General features: G+C 52.4%; 1 protein-coding gene and 1 long non-coding RNA gene across 2 annotated transcripts in view; one reads left to right on the top strand and one right to left on the bottom strand.

Moving 5' to 3' along the window:
• The first annotated feature begins 1582 nt into the window (after positions 1-1582).
• Positions 1583-18810, top strand: part of RPS6KA2 (ribosomal protein S6 kinase A2) — a 334483-nt gene continuing 317255 nt past the window's right edge. The window contains exons 1-2 of the mRNA XM_069599347.1: positions 1583-2031; positions 6231-6296. Of these exons, the coding sequence (XP_069455448.1) occupies positions 1969-2031; positions 6231-6296 (129 nt within the window). The 5' untranslated portion in view covers positions 1583-1968. The remainder of the gene's footprint in view (positions 2032-6230; positions 6297-18810) is intronic.
• On the bottom strand, positions 9222-13365 carry LOC138445137 (uncharacterized). Its single transcript, XR_011258741.1, has 5 exons — positions 13055-13365; positions 12701-12741; positions 10163-10262; positions 9918-9957; positions 9222-9781 (listed from the first exon to the last, which is right to left on the bottom strand). It is a non-coding gene; the product is annotated as an uncharacterized lncRNA (long non-coding RNA).

Here is an 18810-nt window from a genome sequence, read left to right as displayed (position 1 = left end):
ACATACATTGTCTGGAATCTGAGCTAGTTCACGGTTATTGTTGGGGCTTCCCTAGTGGTTCAAATGGTAAACATTCTGCCTTCAGTGCAGGAGACGTGGGTTCAACCCCTGGATTGGGAAGATCCCCTGGAGAAGGAAATGGCAACCCGCTCCAGTACTCATTCTTGCCTGGAGAATCCCATGGACAGAGGAGCCTGGTGGGCTACAGTCCAGGCTTTGCAAAGAGTCAGACACAGCTGAGTGAGTGGTTATTGTTGGTTTTTTGTTTTTCTAATGAATTGGATTTCTTTGTGATTTTTATAATGATGAAAAGGACAAAGATATTATTGGTAAGTTTGGGAAGCAGTAAGGCATTTCTTAGATATTTTTTTCCCAGAGATAAAGGAATTTGCTATAGAAATGAATACTTATTCCAGAAGCAACATTAAATTGTATTAGACTTTACCACCATTTACCAAAGGAGGAAACCAAAAATCACATTAGCCTTAGAAATCTGGAGAGATGAATGTATTTCCAAGTGCAGACATCTTTTATTCTAAGACAGAGACGGTGTGAGGAAAAGTACAAAGACCAAAAAGAGAAAAAAAAGAGAGACCCAAAGGAGGGAAATGTTACTTAGGAAATCGCACTCCTGGCTTCCCTTCTGCAGGAAACTGGGATCACAGAGCCCCAGCTGAGTCAGCCGGACTTCACTTCCGGTTCTGCCACCGGGGACCGTGTGACTCTGGGCTCGGTCCTTCTCTGGGAGCCTCAGGGTTTTCTCTCTACCAGACGGGATGGTGAAATCCGCATCACAGGGGACATTAAACAAGACGCTGTTCTCGGTGCACAGAGCATCCTCCCTGCAACTTAGCAAACCTCTGATGTGCGTGACCGCCCCTCTCCCCAGTCCTTGCTCCGAGTCCAGCAGGATCCTTGTTCTGAGCCCCCCGCCTGGGAGTTGACCCGCCCAGCACTTCTCCTCCTGTCTCCCAGGACCAGCACGGCTGCCGGCTCCCGAGGTGCGGAGGCCGCCGGCTGCCCCAGGACGGCCGTGGCTGGAGCAGGAGGAGCCGCAGGACGCGGCCCGGCCGGCCCCCCGCCCCCCGCCCCCAGCCCCACCTCCCTTCCTTTTCCCTGGAGAGGGAGTGCTTCCCTGATGCTTGGGGGGCTGGGGGGGCCGACACCCAGGCCGAGGAGCTGCCCCAATCGCCCCTCCAGAGGCGGTTCTCTAATGCAGAGTCTCTGAAACGCCGGTGCAGGAGCAGCTCTCGAGCACCTGGCCTCTGGCCTTGGACGCCCCTAGCGTCCCCGCTGGCTGCAGGTGGTCCTAGGGGGCTCAGCGCAGTCCTTGGCGAAGGGAGGGGTGTGTGCAGGCGTGTGCACGCGCGCGTGCGAGGGGCGGGAGGGGGCAGAACCTGCCGCACGGCCCCCTCCTCGCCACCCCCCCTCCCCCAGCCCTCGGTTGCTGTGCGGTTTCTATGGCAGCAGCAGCCTCAGGCCCAACTCTCACCCGCCGTTTAGAGCCAATTAAGGTAAAATAGTGGGGGAGGGGAGCGGCCGCTCAGGGGAGGGGGCGAGGCGGCGAGTCCAATCTGAGGCCGAGCCGGCGCGCACTCCGGGAAAGTCGCAGCGCGCATCCCGAGGCTGCAGCCTGCCTCCTCCTCCTCCGGCTCGCAGCTCCGGCCAGCGCCAGCGCGAAGCGGCCGAGCCCTTGGCGCAGTCCGGGGGTGGCGTGGCGGCCGTCGGGGGCGAGGACGCGCCGGCGGAGCAGCCACACTGAAGACCCCCGGCTCCTTCCCCAACCCCGGGCCCGAGGACCTGACCGGCGTCCGCGGCCGTCCCAGCAGGACTGCGTCCTCGCCGGCTGCCCTCCTCCAGCGCCGCCCGCCTCTGCCTGCGCTCCGACATCCTGTCTGGATCTCCGTGGTGCCTCCGGTCATTTGCTTCCTCCCTGTCCATACTTGATCGGAGGGAAAGTTTTCAAACATGCCCATTGCACAGTTGCTGGAGCTATGGAAAAAGATAGAGGTGGAGCCCATGGAAATAGAGGTGAGTCCAGAGAAGGAAAGTGTGGTACTTTTTCTGCAGTCTCCTTAAAAACCCTAACTCTGCGGCCAGTGGGCAGTCTGTGTACTATAGAGAAATCATATTTATTGAGCGACTATTATGTGGTAGAGCCTGGGATGTTTAATGAGTATAGGGGTGTGTGTACTGTGTTTATATACACATGTAAACTGTACATACGTCTGTGCACACACACCCACACAAGGCGTTGTGTGTGGTGTAAATATATGAATGAAAATGAATGAAAAAAATGGCTGCTCTTCAGCCAAACTTCAGGATGCATTTTAGAGTGTGTGCCTTAAAAGAGTCTCCATGCTTTCAAACTAAGCTGCATCAGTTTATTCCCTTCAACAAGTGGCTTTAAATTATAAGCTTTCCAACTGCTACAGTGAAGGATGAAACCAGAAGGCGAAACAAGTGATGAGCTCTGCCTTAAGAAACCAGGCACAGAGACGATGCAACCTTAACAGGGTGTGTGTTTGAATAGAGAGGAGAGATTGAGGATGAAAAGATAATGAAACGCACATGTCAGCGGCCGCCCACGGGGCTGCCTGGCGGGTGGGAGGCAGGTATGATTCTGCTTAACTTGTGCTACCCTAGGGACGCAGAGCTCTCCTTTCTTGGAATTTCCAGTTTGAATTCTAGAACATCAATGTATATTTTTCCTGGAAGAGAAAGTTCCCCAAAGTTATTAAGTCTATTGAATTATTTAATACACCTGTGCTGTGTTCATAGCAACTCAAACCACATTTATAAATGGCAGATTTTAGTAACTGACCAAACCTTTACAAAATCCAGCCTTTAACTTTTGCCTTGTCTCGAACATCCTGTATCATGTCAGTAAGTTCAGTTCTTCCTAGTTTACATGTTTTATAGATGTTATTTATATATATATATATACACTATGTATTGAGACATTCAAGTAATTTTAAACGGAGAGATTCTGTTTCAGAAGAGAATTTAGTTAATATTTTATATTTAATACTTTTTTTGGAAGCCCCACTAACTTATTAATGCCTGGGGTGTGTACATTGGTCAGAGGAGCTTGTCAAGCCTGGCACAGATATGAGGGCCAGTTCTTCGATGGAGCACCAGAGTGGGAGGCGGTGACCCCAAGGGTCAGGCCTATTGATTATTCTGTCTGCACACGAGGCTGTTCTCGGCAATGACAGCAATACCTTAGAAAGAACCTCTCACTCAGCAGGCTGCCAAATCAAGTTTATTTTTTCTTTTGAGAAAGGTTTCGGTTTTTAACAGGTTGAACTGATCACTTGAATTAATGATGGACCAAAAGGCCCATTCCTAGCTCTGGTTGCTTTCTGAGCCCCTCCTGGTGATCTGAACTCTGCTGGTGGTGGTGGGGGGCCCAGCTGGTGCCCCTCAACATCCAAGCCCCGCGGAGGAAGCCTTTCTGCTGGGGGAGGTTGGTCGGGGGGCTTAGAAACGAGTGAGGAGAGGCGGAGGTTTGGAGCACGTCTTCTGGGACTCTGCACACTCTGCACACTGTGCCATGGCCCGTGACCCAAGCCTGGACAGCAGCCTGCGTACAGACATTTCTAAAATTGAAAATACGCCAGCAATAGATATACTCACATTATTAGAAATATATATAACATGACCTTAGAAAAAGCTTGCAATCTGGAATAATCTGAAGCCCAGTTGGCTGAGATACTGCAGGGCCTCGCCACCCCGCAGAGAGGGCACCTTTATAGAAGTCTTTGAGGTTCATGTATATGCAACAACAAATAATAAAAATTGGATAAATTTAAAGGTCCTGAAGCAAAAGAAATTTTCTTTAGGCTTCCTGGGTGAATGTTTTGGGATAGTAAACCCTAAGGAAGTTAAGACAGAGCATTCAATCTCTGTTTATTCGGAACCCAGAAATGAGAGCTCTTTCTACAGAAAGATTAAACCTGAAATATTAACCCTGAGACATTTCAAGGTGTCAGGAAAACGTGAGATCTGTTTTGGAGCCCAGAGGCTGATTTTGTTTCCCGGTTTGGCACACGCTTTATGTTGTGTGATACTAAACTAACTCCCATATCAAGGAATTGGGCAACGCTAGATGGAGTCCCGAAGAAGGCAATGGCACCCCGCTCCGGTGCTCTTGCCTGGAAAATCCCATGGACGGAGGAGCCTGGTACGCTGCAGTCCATGGGGTCGCGAAGAGTCGAACACGACTGAGCGACTTCACTTTCACTTTTCACTTTCTTGCATTGGAGAAGGAAATGGCAACCCACTCCATTGTTCTTCCTTGGAGAATGCCAGGGACGGGGGAGCCTGGTGGGCTGCCGTCTATGGGGTCGCACAGAGTCGGACACGACTGAAGCGACTTAGCAGCAGCAGTAGCAGCAGATGGAGTCCATTTGACCTCTGAGCTCCAAGTTAAGTGTCACAAAATCCTTGCATAAAAGGTGTGGTTTTCTATGAGAAAATGCTATATGATGCCAGCGCTTACGTTGTTTGCTTTATACACATTTAACAGAACCAGATGTTGGTTTTCCGGGGTAGTGATCAATGTTCGTGGACTCTAGGTTTTTCCTGCCTTCATGAGCTACTTCCCCTCTAATGTCTTTTCTCATCTGCAGTGAGAGGGAACTGAACTAAGTTGGATTTGAGGGTCACTGGACTAGAGAATCTTTATAAAAATCCTTATGTAGAGTCCCTATATGTCCTTATAAAAATCGACCCTGCTTTAGCACACAGACCAGGGGAAGTTCATTTGACAGTCTAAGGAAGGTGTTTGTGGTTTATGAAATGTTTTGAGGTATTTGGAAGGTGTATTTTACCCATGAATGAGGCGTGTTGACAAGGAAACATGTGCTAATTAAAAAACTGGGACCTGCATAAAAGCCCAGAAGAAGCTGGCACCAAAGATAAGCACCAAGTATTGTGTGAACAGGAGGAGAAGGGGACGACAGAGGATGAGACGGTTGGATGGCATCACCGACTCAATGGACGTGGATTTGGGTAGACTCCGGCAGTTGGTGATGGACAGCGAGGTCTGGCGTGCTGCGGTTCATGGGGTCGCAGAGTCAGACACGACTGAGCGACTGAACTGAGCCGACTGTGTGAACGGTGCGTCAGCAAGTTAGACACACACATGTCTTCAGAGCAGGACTTTCCCGCCACTGCTGTCAGCAGAGGCCCAGTGCCCAGGGCGTGCTCCGGGGAGGGGGGATGTGCTGGGGAGTGAGTTCGTGGGAAGTGTGGGTGGGAAGGCAGGGCAGCAGCAGTCCAGGAGGCCCAGCTGACCCTTCTTCTTTGTCCTTCAGAGGACTCAGCGACATTTTTCCTTCCGAGGTGTCATCACACGTTAGAGAGAGGAGAAAGCCCTGTTTTTAAGCAGTGCAGATCAAACACGGCTCCTGAAGTTCCCAGCCTAGCTCGTACAGTGACGATTATCTCCTGGCTGTTGGGCTGAAAACCCAACTAGAAATGGTTGTGACGGCAGCCAGCTCTGAGCGTCCGCTGTACCCAGAGCCGGGGCGGAGTGCTGTGAGCTCTTATTTCCCTGAATTCTGTCTGTCTCTCTGAGTGGCAGATATCCTTACGTCCCTGATTTTCTATGTGGGGAAACTGAGGTTTGGGTTAAGCAATTTGTCTGAAGTCACGAAGTGGGAGGCAAAGCTCAGACACAGACCTTTCTGCTCAAGGCCTGCTCTGCAGAAACAACAGTTTTTGACTTTATGATTTGGGACTTGACTCTCTCTGGTTTAATTCACGCTCTGAGCTTTGGCTCGAGACTGTGGTTTTGTTCCACTCTAACAGGCTGGCCACAAAGCCTCCCTGTAACCTGTTTCTGCCCTCACAGCCTGAGACTTTTAGGGCCGGGTAAATCCACACCCCGCCCTCCCTGTGCTGGTCAGGGAGTTATATACACCACCTGCTTCTCCTTTCAATTGTGGTGTCAGGCGTGCACAGCTGGCTGATCTGGTGATTTGTCATTGTGGATATATACACTCAGTGCCTTATTTGCCTCCTGTTACATAAAGGGTCTGTCTCTGGCATGAAGCGTCGTAGAGTTTTAATTAAATTCAGGTGGAGAGGGGCCTTGATGCCGTTTCCGTGTCCTACCGTCTAGCCCCGAGTGTCTCGCTAGTCCTTTGCACCGATTGCCTGTATGATGCTGTCTGCAAGAACACTGGCATGCTCACTGCACTTCGTGTGTCTTTTGTTGTCAGACCCCCGAAGAGGATCTAAACCTAGACTCAGAGCCCGCTGCAGAAGACACTGTGGGAGAAGCAACTGTAAGTGCTTTATTATTTGGGGACGAGGGTGGGGTGGAGGGGGCAAACGAAAGATGGAAATTAGTGGTTATTTTAGTGAAATACGTGCGTGTACATACATGTACCCACACGCGTACCCATATGGGTTGTGTACATTTTATAGTCAATAATTTTCCGCAAAAGGGATACTTAGAACACAGGAAGAAAAAGTACCACCCAGGGTGAGATTCAGTCTTCTCTTGTGGACTTTTTAAAGGGAAAATGACAAGTCATTATCAATTAAGACACGCAGGGAAAATAGAGAAGTGAGGGATCACTCTCACCTGCCAGAGGTCGGGTCACGTGGCCTCTTAGAACGTTTGGGATGTGTTGTTGGGGCCACGGGAGGAGGTGGATCCCTCTGCAGCCGGGAGGGAGCAGGTCGGGACGCCTGGGCAGAGGGCAGAGTGGGTCCTGGGGCAGAGCGATGGAGCACTGGGCGGGGCCGGGGGTGGAGCGATGGGGCGCTGGGCGGGGCAGGGGGCGGAGTGATGGGGTGCTTGAGGGGAGGAGTAATGGGGCATGTGCAGGATTTGGGGACGTGGAGTCATGGGGTGCTGGGTAGGGCTGGGGCGGAGTGATGGGATGCTTGGGGGGAGGAGCAATGGGGAACTGGGCAGGATTGGGAAGGGGAGAGATGGGGTGCTGGGCGGGGCCAGGGGAGGAGCGATGGAGATCTGGGCAGGGTTGGGGGGGGAGCGATTGGGATGCTGGGCGGGGCCAGGGAGGAGCAATGGGGCACTGGGCGGGGCTGGGGAGGAGCGATTGGGTGCTGGACGGGGGGCAGGGAGGAGCGATGGAGAGCTGGGCAGGATTGAGGAGGTGGAGCCATGGGGTGCTGAGTGGGGCTGGGGAGGAGCGATGGGGTGCTGGCCGGGGGCCAGGGGAGGAGCGATGGAGAGCTGGGCGGGGCCGAGGGAGGAGTGATGGGTTGCTGGGGGGCCGGGGCAGAGCGATGGGGTGCTGGGGGACTCAGATGTCCAGGGAATCTTTGGCATATCTCCGGCAGGGAGATTGCTGAGGCCCTTCAGTCGTCGGCTTCAGGAGACAGGCTCCAGGGTGCTCAGCGTGGCAGCCGCACTGGCACCACGACTGACTGTGCGCCAGGATCCCCTCGAAGTGCTTGGTAACTCACAGAACCTGTTACTGTAGTTACTTCCTGAGGCCTCCTGGTCTCGAGTTGTCTTATCCTCAGCACTTGGGATGCAAACGTAGGTGCTAAGTTGTTGCAGGAACGCGGGAAAGTCGACCAAGCTCTTGAAGTTATTTTTGATAACAGAACATGGGAGAGGAATGGTCCCTGCTTCCCGGTGTCACCTTGTTTGAATGACAGAAGGTCAGCCTGCCTTTGACTCTTGGTAAATGAAGAGTGGCTAGGAGTGTGTGCAGGACGCAAGGCTGAGGTGTGGATGCATTTGTAAAGTCTGTGGGGAAACTGAAACACACTGGGTCCAGCCTGTCAGTGGCTGCTTCTGAGAGATGATGCTGAAAACCCCAGGCTCCAATCCAGCAGCGGGGAAGTGTCCCAGGGGTCTTGAGTGGCTGTCTGACTTTTTCTGGGGCCAGGTTTCCCACGTGCATCCTCCTCAGCCTTCAGAGTCCTCCTCAGCCTTCAGAGCAAAAGGTCCTTGGCTCAGATATGCGAAATCTGATGGCAGCAGAGTTGGGCATGAGGGCTTTGCACTCCTTGCCAGTCTGAAAGTGGGTGATGACTAAAAAAGTCTTATTTCGGAAAAAATATCCACTTCCACAACGGTTTGTTCATTCAGTCAGTCAAGAATGTTTACTGGTGGCCTGTGGGTAAGACCTCATGCCTTGCATGGAAGGAGGACCAGATGAGTAGGACTGTCTGTGATGGTCCCAGCCTTGTTGCTCCTTTTACTGATACAGTTCTTACATGTGGAATGTTCTTCACTTATGTGTGTGTGTGTGTAAAGTGTAGGACATCTTATGCAAACATTTGGGACGTTTTATGCAAAGGTCCATCTAGTCAAAGCTATGGTTTTTCTAGTAGTCATGTATGGATATGAGAGCTGGACCATAAAGAAGGCTGAGCACCAAAGAATTGATGCTTTTGAACTGTGGTGTTGGAGAAGACTCTTGAGAGTCCCTTGGACTGCAAGGAGACCCAACCAGTCAATCCTAATGGAGATCAGTCCTGAGTATTCATTGGAAGGACAGATGCTGAAGCTGGAAGCTCCAATACTCTGGCCACCTGATTTGAAGAGCCAACTTATTGGAAAAGACGTTGTTGCTGGGAAAGATTGAAGCCAGGAAGAGAAGGGAATGACGGAGGATGAGATGGTTGAATGGCATCCCTGACTCGATGGGCATGAGTTTGAGCAAGCTCCAGGAGTTGGTGATGGACAGGGAGGCCTGGTGTGCTGCCGCCCATGGGGTTGTGAAGACTTGGACATGACTGAGCTGAACCGAGGCCCCTGCTCTGCGGGGTTTGGTGGTCCTGTCGCCTTGCTCCTTTGGCCTGGTGTGTGTAGCAGGACCAGTGGAAATGTCGGGAAATGAGGACACCAGAGAGAGTTAGGGCTTAAGGCAGAAGCACCTGCCTCGCTGGGCTGGGCACTGTGGTACAGAGTGGGGGCCTCTGGAGGGTGAGACCAGCGGTGACTGTGGCCTCCTGACCTGCACGCAGGCCCCATCAGTCATCTGGGGGAGGGACATGGGGACGGGGGGGGGCAAGTCTGGGGAGCGGGGGTCCCTCTGGGTGTATCCAGGATGAGCCTCTGAGCCGAGGTCATCAGGAGCCCCTGTATCCCTGCTCCATCCCTGACCTCCGTGTCCAGCTGCTGTAGACACACAGGGGTAGCAGGGGGCGTTTTAGGCGAGTTTCTGATTTCACAGAATGCCCTGTGGAAAACACTAGAATGTGTATATATATTTTTAAAGTGCTTTGATTTCAGGGTTCTGTTTATTAATAACAATCATTTTCTTGTCTGGACGATCTTAGAAACCAGGTCCAGAGAAGCCACCCCCAGCATTATCATGGTTTCTCCTTATTTCCTTGTGACTCTTGGGGTGTTCACCTCTCCCGCGGAAATTCTGCACTCTGTTTTCACAGCAGAGATGATTCTGGCACCTCTGAGGCAGAACAGAGCCGGGAGGGTGGCAGCCCTGCTGTCAGCCTTGGCTGGCAGGAGAGCACTCTGCAGGGAGCACAGAGATCTGCCCTGAGGGGTTGGCGGTGGGGGGGGGATGACAGCTCTCGGCCGAGTGAGGATGCTGGAAGGTGGGGCACCAGCGGCCCGGCCCCTGGCATCTCCCCAGGAGTCGGGACCAACAGGACCACCTCCAGGCAGGTGTTCTTCGAATCCCGAGCATCTGTCAACGTGAACTCCTTCAGTGACCAGCCTCCTGATTTCCCAACAGCTGTAGCTTGGACGTCCCCAGTTCTCAGCCAGGGGAGGGGGGTGAGAAGCAGGGCAGGGGTGAATTTTGGGGAGCCCTTCAATCTTGAAGGAGAGAACAAACCAAGAGTGTTTTCAGAGCCCTTGGGACGAACTCACGGTAGCAGCAGGCTCTTGCCCAGGTCAGGGTAGAGCCACCTGCACCCAGGTCACCCACGGACATCAACAGACGGCCTCTTACCTCTTGTCCTGCCCTGGGAATCTAGACAGTTTCATTGTTCCTTAAAAAAAAGCCAGAAAAAACAATCCAAACTGGGTTGAATAGAAGTGAGACAAGAAGAATAATGAAGGCTCAGAACTGGTAAAGCGATTACAAGCAGTGCAATTACAGCTTGAAAAGATAGTTGGGGATTTGAAAAGAGCTGGATGAGTCAATCTTCCCAGCCTGCTTGTTACCTCCCATCAGTGTGTCTTTACAGAACCCACCTGTCTCTGAAGCTGGAGTTGGCGAAGTCACCATTCACACTTGAGTTCTGTCTTGTTTTCTGTCCAGAAGAAGGCAAGAACTCTAATCCTTACAGTAATTCTAGAAAAGAGCAGTATAAACATAACGCATTTGGAAGAACGTGACTGAGCCCCTGCAACTCCCGTGGGCGTTTAAATGCCCTGCACGGTGGTAGCAGTAACGTTGGCTTCACCAAACGTCAGCACCTATTGGGGCAGACAGGAAGGAAAAGGGGAGGTTTGGGGATGAACGTTGGTAGAGTGTATTTGGTGTGTCGGTGGTAATTATTTGCAAGGATCCACACGAGGCAAGAAGCCCAGCTCCCATCGCCAGCAGCCACGGGTCCCTCCGGTTATCACACCATCTCTGAAGCGTTTGCCGCCATCTCTGTCGGACACAGAAGACAGCTTGCAGCTATTTTTGGCTTCTGCGATCCTTGATCCTCGTCTTTCTGCTTCTGTAGCAAAGTCAGCAGGAGCGCGCTTCCGAGTGCTGCCTCTCTGGGAATAAACTGATTACTTAGTTCGTGCTGACTAGAACCCCGGGCACTCACGGGCCCCTCTTCTGCTGTCTGAGAACAGTGCGTTGTGGGGGCGGGGTACACAGTCCTGCAGAGCCAATTGTTCACACTGTGCAGGGCGCGGGCTCTGGCCCTGTGAACCCTCCAGCCGCCCGCCGCTTCCTGACCGCCCGGGGGCGGGGTGTCTCCTGCCAGCACAGTGACTTCACGGGTGGTCTCACCAGGAAAGGGTACCCGCCCGGCCACCTACTGAGATGGTTGCCAAATCATGAAGCAAAAGTGAAGTTGCTCAGTCGCGTCCGGCTCTTTGTGACCCCATGGACTGTAGCCCACCAGGCTCCTCTGTCCATGGGATTTTCCAGGCAAGATTACTGGAGTGGGTTGCCATTTCCTTCTCCAGGGGGTCTTCCCGACCCAGGGGTTGAACCTGGGTCTCCTGCATTGCAGGCATTTTACTGTCTGAGCCACCAGGGAAGCCAAAGCCGCCCTCTCCATGTAGTTGACCGCACAGCAGCGGGGCTGGAGGAAGCTCTGGGGCTGCGTTAGGGTGTCCTTTGGGGCCTCCTGCGTCTGACCCCTGGAATGATGGTGCACCTCTGCCTGTGGAGGAACCGATGACGTGCTGAGATAAGAGCCTTGCTTCTGGTGTACCTGACTGATGTCATCTTCCATCTTCCTAAGACCAAGAAGTGGGCGGCAAGCCTGTTACTTTCCCTGCGTTTCAGGGGGTGAAATTGAGGTATCGGAGATGATGTAATTTGCAGAGAATTATATATTGTAATTATAGCAGAGAACCAACCAAAAAGGGAATTTCAAACCAAAGCTTTTTCTGCTGACTTATTTTCTCTTCCTACATCTCGGAGGTTAGCGGGTGGGTTTTTGGCTGATGGACTAAGGGCCCAGGGTCAAAGGCTGTGCTCCGTCCTCTCCTCTGGGTTTAAAGCGAGGTTACAGGTGTGCTGGGAACCCTGCCCTCGTCTCCTTTCTGTGACCGCACTGGGGTCAGAAACCGCGTCCCCCAGGCCCCGTCCGTCCCCGGGGGCAGCGTGGAGCCCACCCACCCTGCAGTGTCCCTGGGCCTCACTCTTTTTCTCTTTTGAAAATTCCCTCTCCTTCCCCCTTCAATTTGTTGCTGTTGTTCATTTGCTCATTCGGGTCCGGCTCTGCGATCGCATGGACTGCAGCACGCCAGGCTTCCCTGTCCTTCACCATCTCCCAGAGCTCGCTCAAACTCCTGTCCATTGAGGCGGGGATGCCGTCCAACCATCTCGTCCTCTGTCGTCCCCTCTCCTCCTGCTCTCAGTCTATCCAGTGAGTCTGCTTTTCACATTACGTGGCCAAAATATTAGACCTTCCAAATCTCTTCAAACGAGGAAAATACAAAACTTGTTCTTTGTGCATGAAAAGCATGGGGGAACTTGAGCCAGAGGTGCTGTTGAGACACACACACCCTCTCTCTGCCTTTTTGGCTGATACCTCTGTCGTGGGTGGGATGCATGACTGACTTAATGAATCACAAAAGTTTCTTGTACTTTATGGATATCAAATGAATCATTTAAATAATTACAGTGAGAGGATATATATATATAGAGAGAGAGTGAATTTTCCTCCTTGATAATGCTGTGCATGTGTGGGTAAGGTTCAAAGTATCAGAGAGAAAATCATGTAGCTTCTTATCCTTTGGATATTTTGAAGAAATAAAAAGTCAAACAAATCCCCCAAAACGCTTACTCTTGTAACACAGATGCAGCTGGGAACTGGGTGTGGAGACACAGCCTGCAATCCGTGTGAGTCATAAAAATCTCCAGGGAATCATTAAGACCATTTTTTTCTGAGATGTGGTACCAAAACAGCCCTCCGTGCCAAGTGAATGTTGAGTGAGTGCCTGGCTCCTTGCGGGAGACTCCTCCCCCACAGTCCCTCTTCCCGGCTCCTGGGAGGGAGTGTGGGGAGGACTCCCCCAGGGGCCCAGACCCTCCGACCCTGAGTCAGGTCTCACCTTCCGTCTCAGGTAGAATGAACGGAGCGACGGCATGTAACCTAAGCAGAGAAGACAAAGGGTTTTGAGTCTCAGTTTGAAGATGCAGGCACACACAGATGCCTGTTTTTACAACAACGGGATAGATACAAGAGGGTGCTTTCTAGCGTCCTCCTGGCAAGATGGGAGGTCTCAGGCGTACCCGGGCAGGTGGGACAGGCCCCCTCTGGCATCACAGCCCCCGGGGGGTACTCACTCGGCCAGCCCCCGCCCCCACTCTCGCCCCCTCCCCCATCTCGGTTATCTCAGCGAGCGTCTGCTGAGCAATAGCTCTGTGCCTGGCGCCGGGCCGGCTCCAGTGATGCAGGGACTCACATGAGCGAGGCAGACGAGAATCTCTGCACTTTACGCTCTGGTGTTCCTGCAAGTAAACAGCTAGCTAACGAGACCGTTCCGCGTGGCGGCGGGGGCTGTGCAGAGCCGAAGGAGATGGACAGACGGGTGGGAGCACGGGTTAGGGAGGACTTCGCCCAGCAGGTGGGGTTGAGGTTGGGAGGTAAAAGACAGAAGAGACCAGCCCCCCACCCCGAACCCGAAGGCAGATGATTCAAGGCCGAGGGGGCCTGGGGCCGCCGGCGGACGGGGCCGAGGGAGCAGGCGGTGCTGCCAGCAGGTCTCCGGACTTTGTTCCAGTTTCTCTGGGAGGGCCCTGGTGACTCCTGAGCAGGAAAGTGTTGCGTTGGCATTGAGGTTTTTCAAGCACAGTCTCTCTGGTTGTTGGGTCAGGAAGCAGGGAGTTTGGGGGACAGAGTGAGGTCAGGGAGCCGGGTTAGGAGGCGGCAGGGGCCCCGCGAGAGGTGGTGGTGTCTGGGTGCAGCGCCCGCGGGTGGCACTGAGTTCCGGCTGAGCCTCCTCTCCTGGGCCTCGGGGGAAGTTCCACGGATGCTGCGGCTCACACAACTGATGCTTAGTTTCCTGCAGCTCTTGGGGCTGGAAATCAGGTCAGGGTATCAGCGGGCTGGTCCTCCGGAGGCGGGGAGGGCGAATTCCCCCAGGCCTCTGCCCCAGCCCCTGCAGGCTGGCCCAGTCCTTGGGGTTCTGGGACTGCTCGACGCATCTCAGGTCTCTGCATCCATCTTCACGTGGCCTCTCCCCGTGGGCGTCTCACCTGGCCGTTCTCTCCTGAGGACACCAATCATTTCAGATCTGGGCCCACCCTGATGACTCTTGTCCCAAGTAATGACACCCGCAGAGACCCTGTTTCCACACGAGGGCACGTCTTGAGTCACTGGGGTTTGGGCTTCGACAGATCTCTGGGCGACAAGTTTCAACCCATAACAAATACACTCAGGACACTCGGTTTTGTTGGTCTGCTGTGTCCAGGTCTCCATGTCTTTGCCAGAAACCCTGCTTTTTCAATCATGAGATAAACACACAAAATGCACGTGGTCTGGATTTCTGTAGCCGTCTCTGCTGCTCAGACCCTGGCCAGGCCATGTGCTGAGTCCCCATCTACTGTGCTCTGCCTGCCACACACTTCCATGCAGGGGACTCTGGGTCGCTTCTGAGACATGGTGTCCAAGGGCACCAGAGCCCCCAAGACTTGGGCCACCCCGACCTCGCAGTGCTGGGGGCGCCTGGTTTGGGAGCAGAGGACACTTTGCTGTGGTTTTGTTTGTTTAGGAGAATTGATAACCACAGTACGGAGTATACAGTGATATATTGATAAAAATGATGCAGAAAGTTACTTTAAACGTAACCACTGAGTCATAGGGGAATAAAAAATAAAGAAACAAGTGGAAGAACACTGGGACTTAGCGCTCAAACAGCTCAGGCAGATGGTTGTGTCAGCGCCCGATTGCTGCGGTAACAGATGACCAGACTCGGTGGCTGAAGGCAGCCTGGGTTTGTTATGGTGCCATTCTGGAGGTTAGGGCCCTACAGCCTGGGTGCAGGCAGGGCCGTGCTCTGTTTCCAGAATCCATGTCCTGGCTTTTTCTAGCCTCTGGTCGTTGCGTAGTTGCTCAGTTGTGTCCACTCTTTGTGACCCGAAGGACAGCAGGATGCCGGGCCTCCCTGGCCTTCACTGTCTCCAGAGTTTGCTCAGACTCATGTCTGTGGAGTCAGTGATGCCACGCCACCATCTCTTCTAGCCTCTGGAGACACCTGGATTCCTTGCCGTGTTGCCCCTCAGCAGTGGCATCACTCTTGCTCTGACCTGACCCTCCCACCACCTCCCAAGGGTCCAAGGACCCTTGTGATGGTATAAACCATTCATATGATCAAAGTACTCACCCCATTTCAGGATCCTCGACGTAAACACATCTTTAAAGTCCCTTTTGCCTGGAAGGGCACACGTCGCAGCTCTGGGGCTTACCTCCTGGGAATCTTGGGGTGCCATTATTCTGGCCACCCTGGTGGCACCCCTGTGAGACAGCTGGCCTGGTCTCCCCAAAATCTGAAACAGAAGCCTGTGGGTCAACGTAAGGAACGTAACAACGGATGTAATGCATGCTTCTAGCTTGGGTCCTGATTTAAAGAAACAGACTCTAAAACATATTTCTTGGGACAGTTAGGTGATTTTGAATGTGGACTAGGTAACAATTCTGTTAATTTTTTTTTTTTTTGGTTAATTTTTTTCTTACTCTTTTTTGCTAAAGTGTTTTTAGGTGCAGTGTGTAAACCATGCATTTCACTCAAATATTTCAATACGCTTCTCTCAAGAAGAAGAATGTTTTCCTGCGCAAACACATCACCCGTTGTGGCTGGCAGGCTGATGCTTTCATCCTGCCTTCCCCAAAACCATTGATTTAGGAAGGTCAAAAGCACTTCGTTTTATAAGTTAAAAGCTACTCACCCTTCTCTCCATGTGATTTTGCTTCCTTGAAAAAATCAATCTAGCTAAATTGTACCTCTGTTGGGCAGGGCATTGATTTCTAGCTGTTAATTTTAACTAAGAGGGTTACCTGCTGACCTCATAGGAGGCTTTTTAAGACAGAGCTGCCCAGCCCATGAATCAGGCCTTCCGTGTTTACCGTGTAGGAAGTTGGGGTTTGTGACCTAGAGCCTTTGCCCAAGAGTTCCTGCTCTTGCAGAGTCAGCGCTGGTTTGTGTGCCTTGAAAGCAAAAGTAAAACCTAGCTCCTGATCTAATTGTGAAGCTGGACAAATTCTGCTTTTCGACCGTCATTTCTTACATGCAAGCTTTATTTAATTCTGAAGGGAGCATCACTGGGATAGATTATTGGTAAAAGGCAGGCAAGCCAAAAATCAACAGTGAAATGCTTGGACCTTTTCATTCCGCCTAGGATGTAGGAAAGCACAGAGAACATTGCTGACAATGAGGAAAAGCTAGGTAACCTGCGAAGTCCTGGCTTTCCTTGAATCCATCAGAGCGCAAGGCAGCCAGATGGACTTGACCTGAAGGATGACAAGCCCCTTCGAGGACGGTGGGGGCATGGTCTGCTTCATGGGGGGCCTGGAATAAGTATAAGATTCAGCCACCATGAAAATGGGTGAAAACAAACAGCTGAGTGTGGGCTCACGTGCCAGCCTGAGGTCCGGGTGCCCACTCTGTGCACGCGTCCTCCCCAGGGCCTTCACTGGAGGGGTGTGAGTGTCAGGGCGCCCACTCTGTGCTCACGCCCTCCCCAGGGCCTTCACTGGAGGGGTGTGGGCGTCAGGGCGCCCACTCTGTGCTCACGTCCTCCCCGGGGCCTTCACTGGAGGGGAATGAGGGTCTGGGAGCCCACTCTGCACTCGAGTACTCCCCAGGGCCTTCCCCGGGGCCTTCACTGGAGGGGTGTGAGCATCAGGGCCTGACTTCAGGGAGCTCCTCAGTGCGCACAGCACAACCCCCGACCCAGCTCCTGATGCAGGAGCCTCAGCCCCTGGGAGTGGGAAGGAAGTCCTCCTACACCCTGGCCCTGGAAGGACCTGAGTGTGGGAAAATGCAGAAGCTGTAGCCAACAGCTCTGTGAGAGGGTCGGGAGTTCCTCCCTGCTCCAACTTCAGTACACTGGCAATAAAAATTGGATGTAGAAATTAAAATTATATATCATGCATCCCAACCCTATAACAGAGGGTTATAGAGGGATGAATCTAGCAAAATATATGCAGGGTTTTTACGTGGACGCTGAGTCACTGCAGCTGTGTCCAGCTCTTTGCAGCCCTGTGGACTGTGCCCCGCCAAGCGCTTCTGTGCGTGGGGTTTCCCGGGCAAGGATACCAGAGTTGCCATTTTCTCCTCCAAGTGTTCTTCTTGACCCAGGGATCCAACCCACATCCGTTGGGTCTCTTGCACTGGCAGGCAGGAGGCCTGGGTGTGGCAAGGCCCCAAGAACAGCAAAACGCTGCTGAGAGATTAGATAAACCTACAATCATGAGGGGATATGCCACATTCATGGACAAGAAGACTCCGTACCAAGGTGTTCATTTTCCAAAGTGATTTTGAGATTCAATGCAATACCAACTGAAATCCCAGGTTTTTCCTCTTTTAAATAAAGTTTATTTTTTAGAAAGTTTTAGGAGCACAGCAAAATCGAGCAGAAAGTACAGTGTCCCTAAATCCCTCCTCCCCCACCCACATGCACAGCACCCCCACCATCAACACCCCCATCAGAGCGGACATTGGTACAACGATGAACCTACCTGGACACAATTACCCCAGGTCCAGTTTGCATAGGGTCACTTTTGGTGTGTACATTCTGTGGATTTAGAATGTAACGTGAAATGTAAAATGAGACGCGTCCATGCCTATATCACACGGGGTGTTCACTGCCCTGAGAATCCTGTGTGCTCCAACCACCTGTCCCTCCCTCCCCGCTTACCCCTGGAAACCACTGATTTTTATTGTCTCCGTAGTGGTCCCTTTTCCAGAACGTCGTATAGTTGGAATCACACAGAAAGTGGCCTTTTTGGGTTCACTTGTTTCACTCAGTAATACACATGCAAGCCTCCTCCACGTCTGTGTGAATTGACGGTTTGTTTTGGGTGCTGAGTGACATTCCGTCATCTGGATGGGCCGAAGTTCACTCACCCACTCACCTCCTGAAGGACACCTTGGATGCTTCCAAATTCTGGCAGTTATGAACAAAGTTGCCACAAACATGGCATGTGGCGTTGTGTGGATCTAAGTTTTCAACTGGGCTTCCCCGGTGGTTCAGCGATAAAGAATCCACCTGCCAATGCGGGAGACGTGGGTTTGATCCTTGGATCAGGAATTTCCCCTGGAGAAGGAAATGGCAGCCCACTCCAGTATTCTTGCCTGGAGAAGCCCATGGACGGAGGAGCCTGGCGGGCTATGGTCCACAGGGTCACAAAGGGTCAGATGCGACTGAGTGCCCACACACTGTCTGTCCGTCCGTCCATCCACGTGTCTCTCCATCAGTCTACACATCCACCTGTTACCCGCCTGTGTATCTCTTATTTATCTCTCCACCCATTATCGATATATTATCTTCATCTGTGAATCTACCCATCCTTTCATCCATCCACCTCTTTATCTATCTATCCATCTATCATCTACCGAACCACCCACAGGTAATCACGTAAGTAGGAGGCTGTGTCTTTCTCTGTCTGTGCACCTGGTGGAACACAATTTGCTTGAAATGTTTGCGGCTGCAGTTGCCATTCTCAGCTTTGAAGCTTCTCTCTATGGCCTTTAGCTACTTGACTAGGCACGGAAGACGTGAACATCACAGGGAAAGAGCAAAGAGAAGGCGTGCTCCGAGGAGGCTCCCACCAGGAAGGATGGCGCTCCTTCCGCTGGAGGAACACCCCCGTCAGCAGATGCAGAGAAAAGCAAGGGGGTCCGTTCAAGGGACTTTGCTCTCATTTTTCGTAAAGTCGATCCCTTTTCTTCTGTCAGTGGGTGGGGCAGTGGGGGGAAGGGGAGACATCTACACCTCATTAACCTGAAACTAACACCCAGATCGAGGTGATGGGGAATGAAAGCAGAGAGAGAAACGAAAGGTAAATATGTACCAGCCCGTCTTCCCAACTCTGAAAGGTGGTCTTGGAATTCAACTCTGAGCTTCCTGCAAAATGCGCTAGTTGCTTAGTTGTGTCTGACTCTTTGCGGCCCCATGGACTACAGCCCACCAGGCTCCTCTGTCCAGGGGATTCTCCAGG

This window comes from Ovis canadensis, chromosome 8 (assembly GCF_042477335.2).
Source record: "Ovis canadensis isolate MfBH-ARS-UI-01 breed Bighorn chromosome 8, ARS-UI_OviCan_v2, whole genome shotgun sequence".
Taxonomy (NCBI): Eukaryota; Metazoa; Chordata; class Mammalia; order Artiodactyla; family Bovidae; genus Ovis; species Ovis canadensis.
This window is presented reverse-complemented; position numbering and strand designations above follow the sequence as displayed.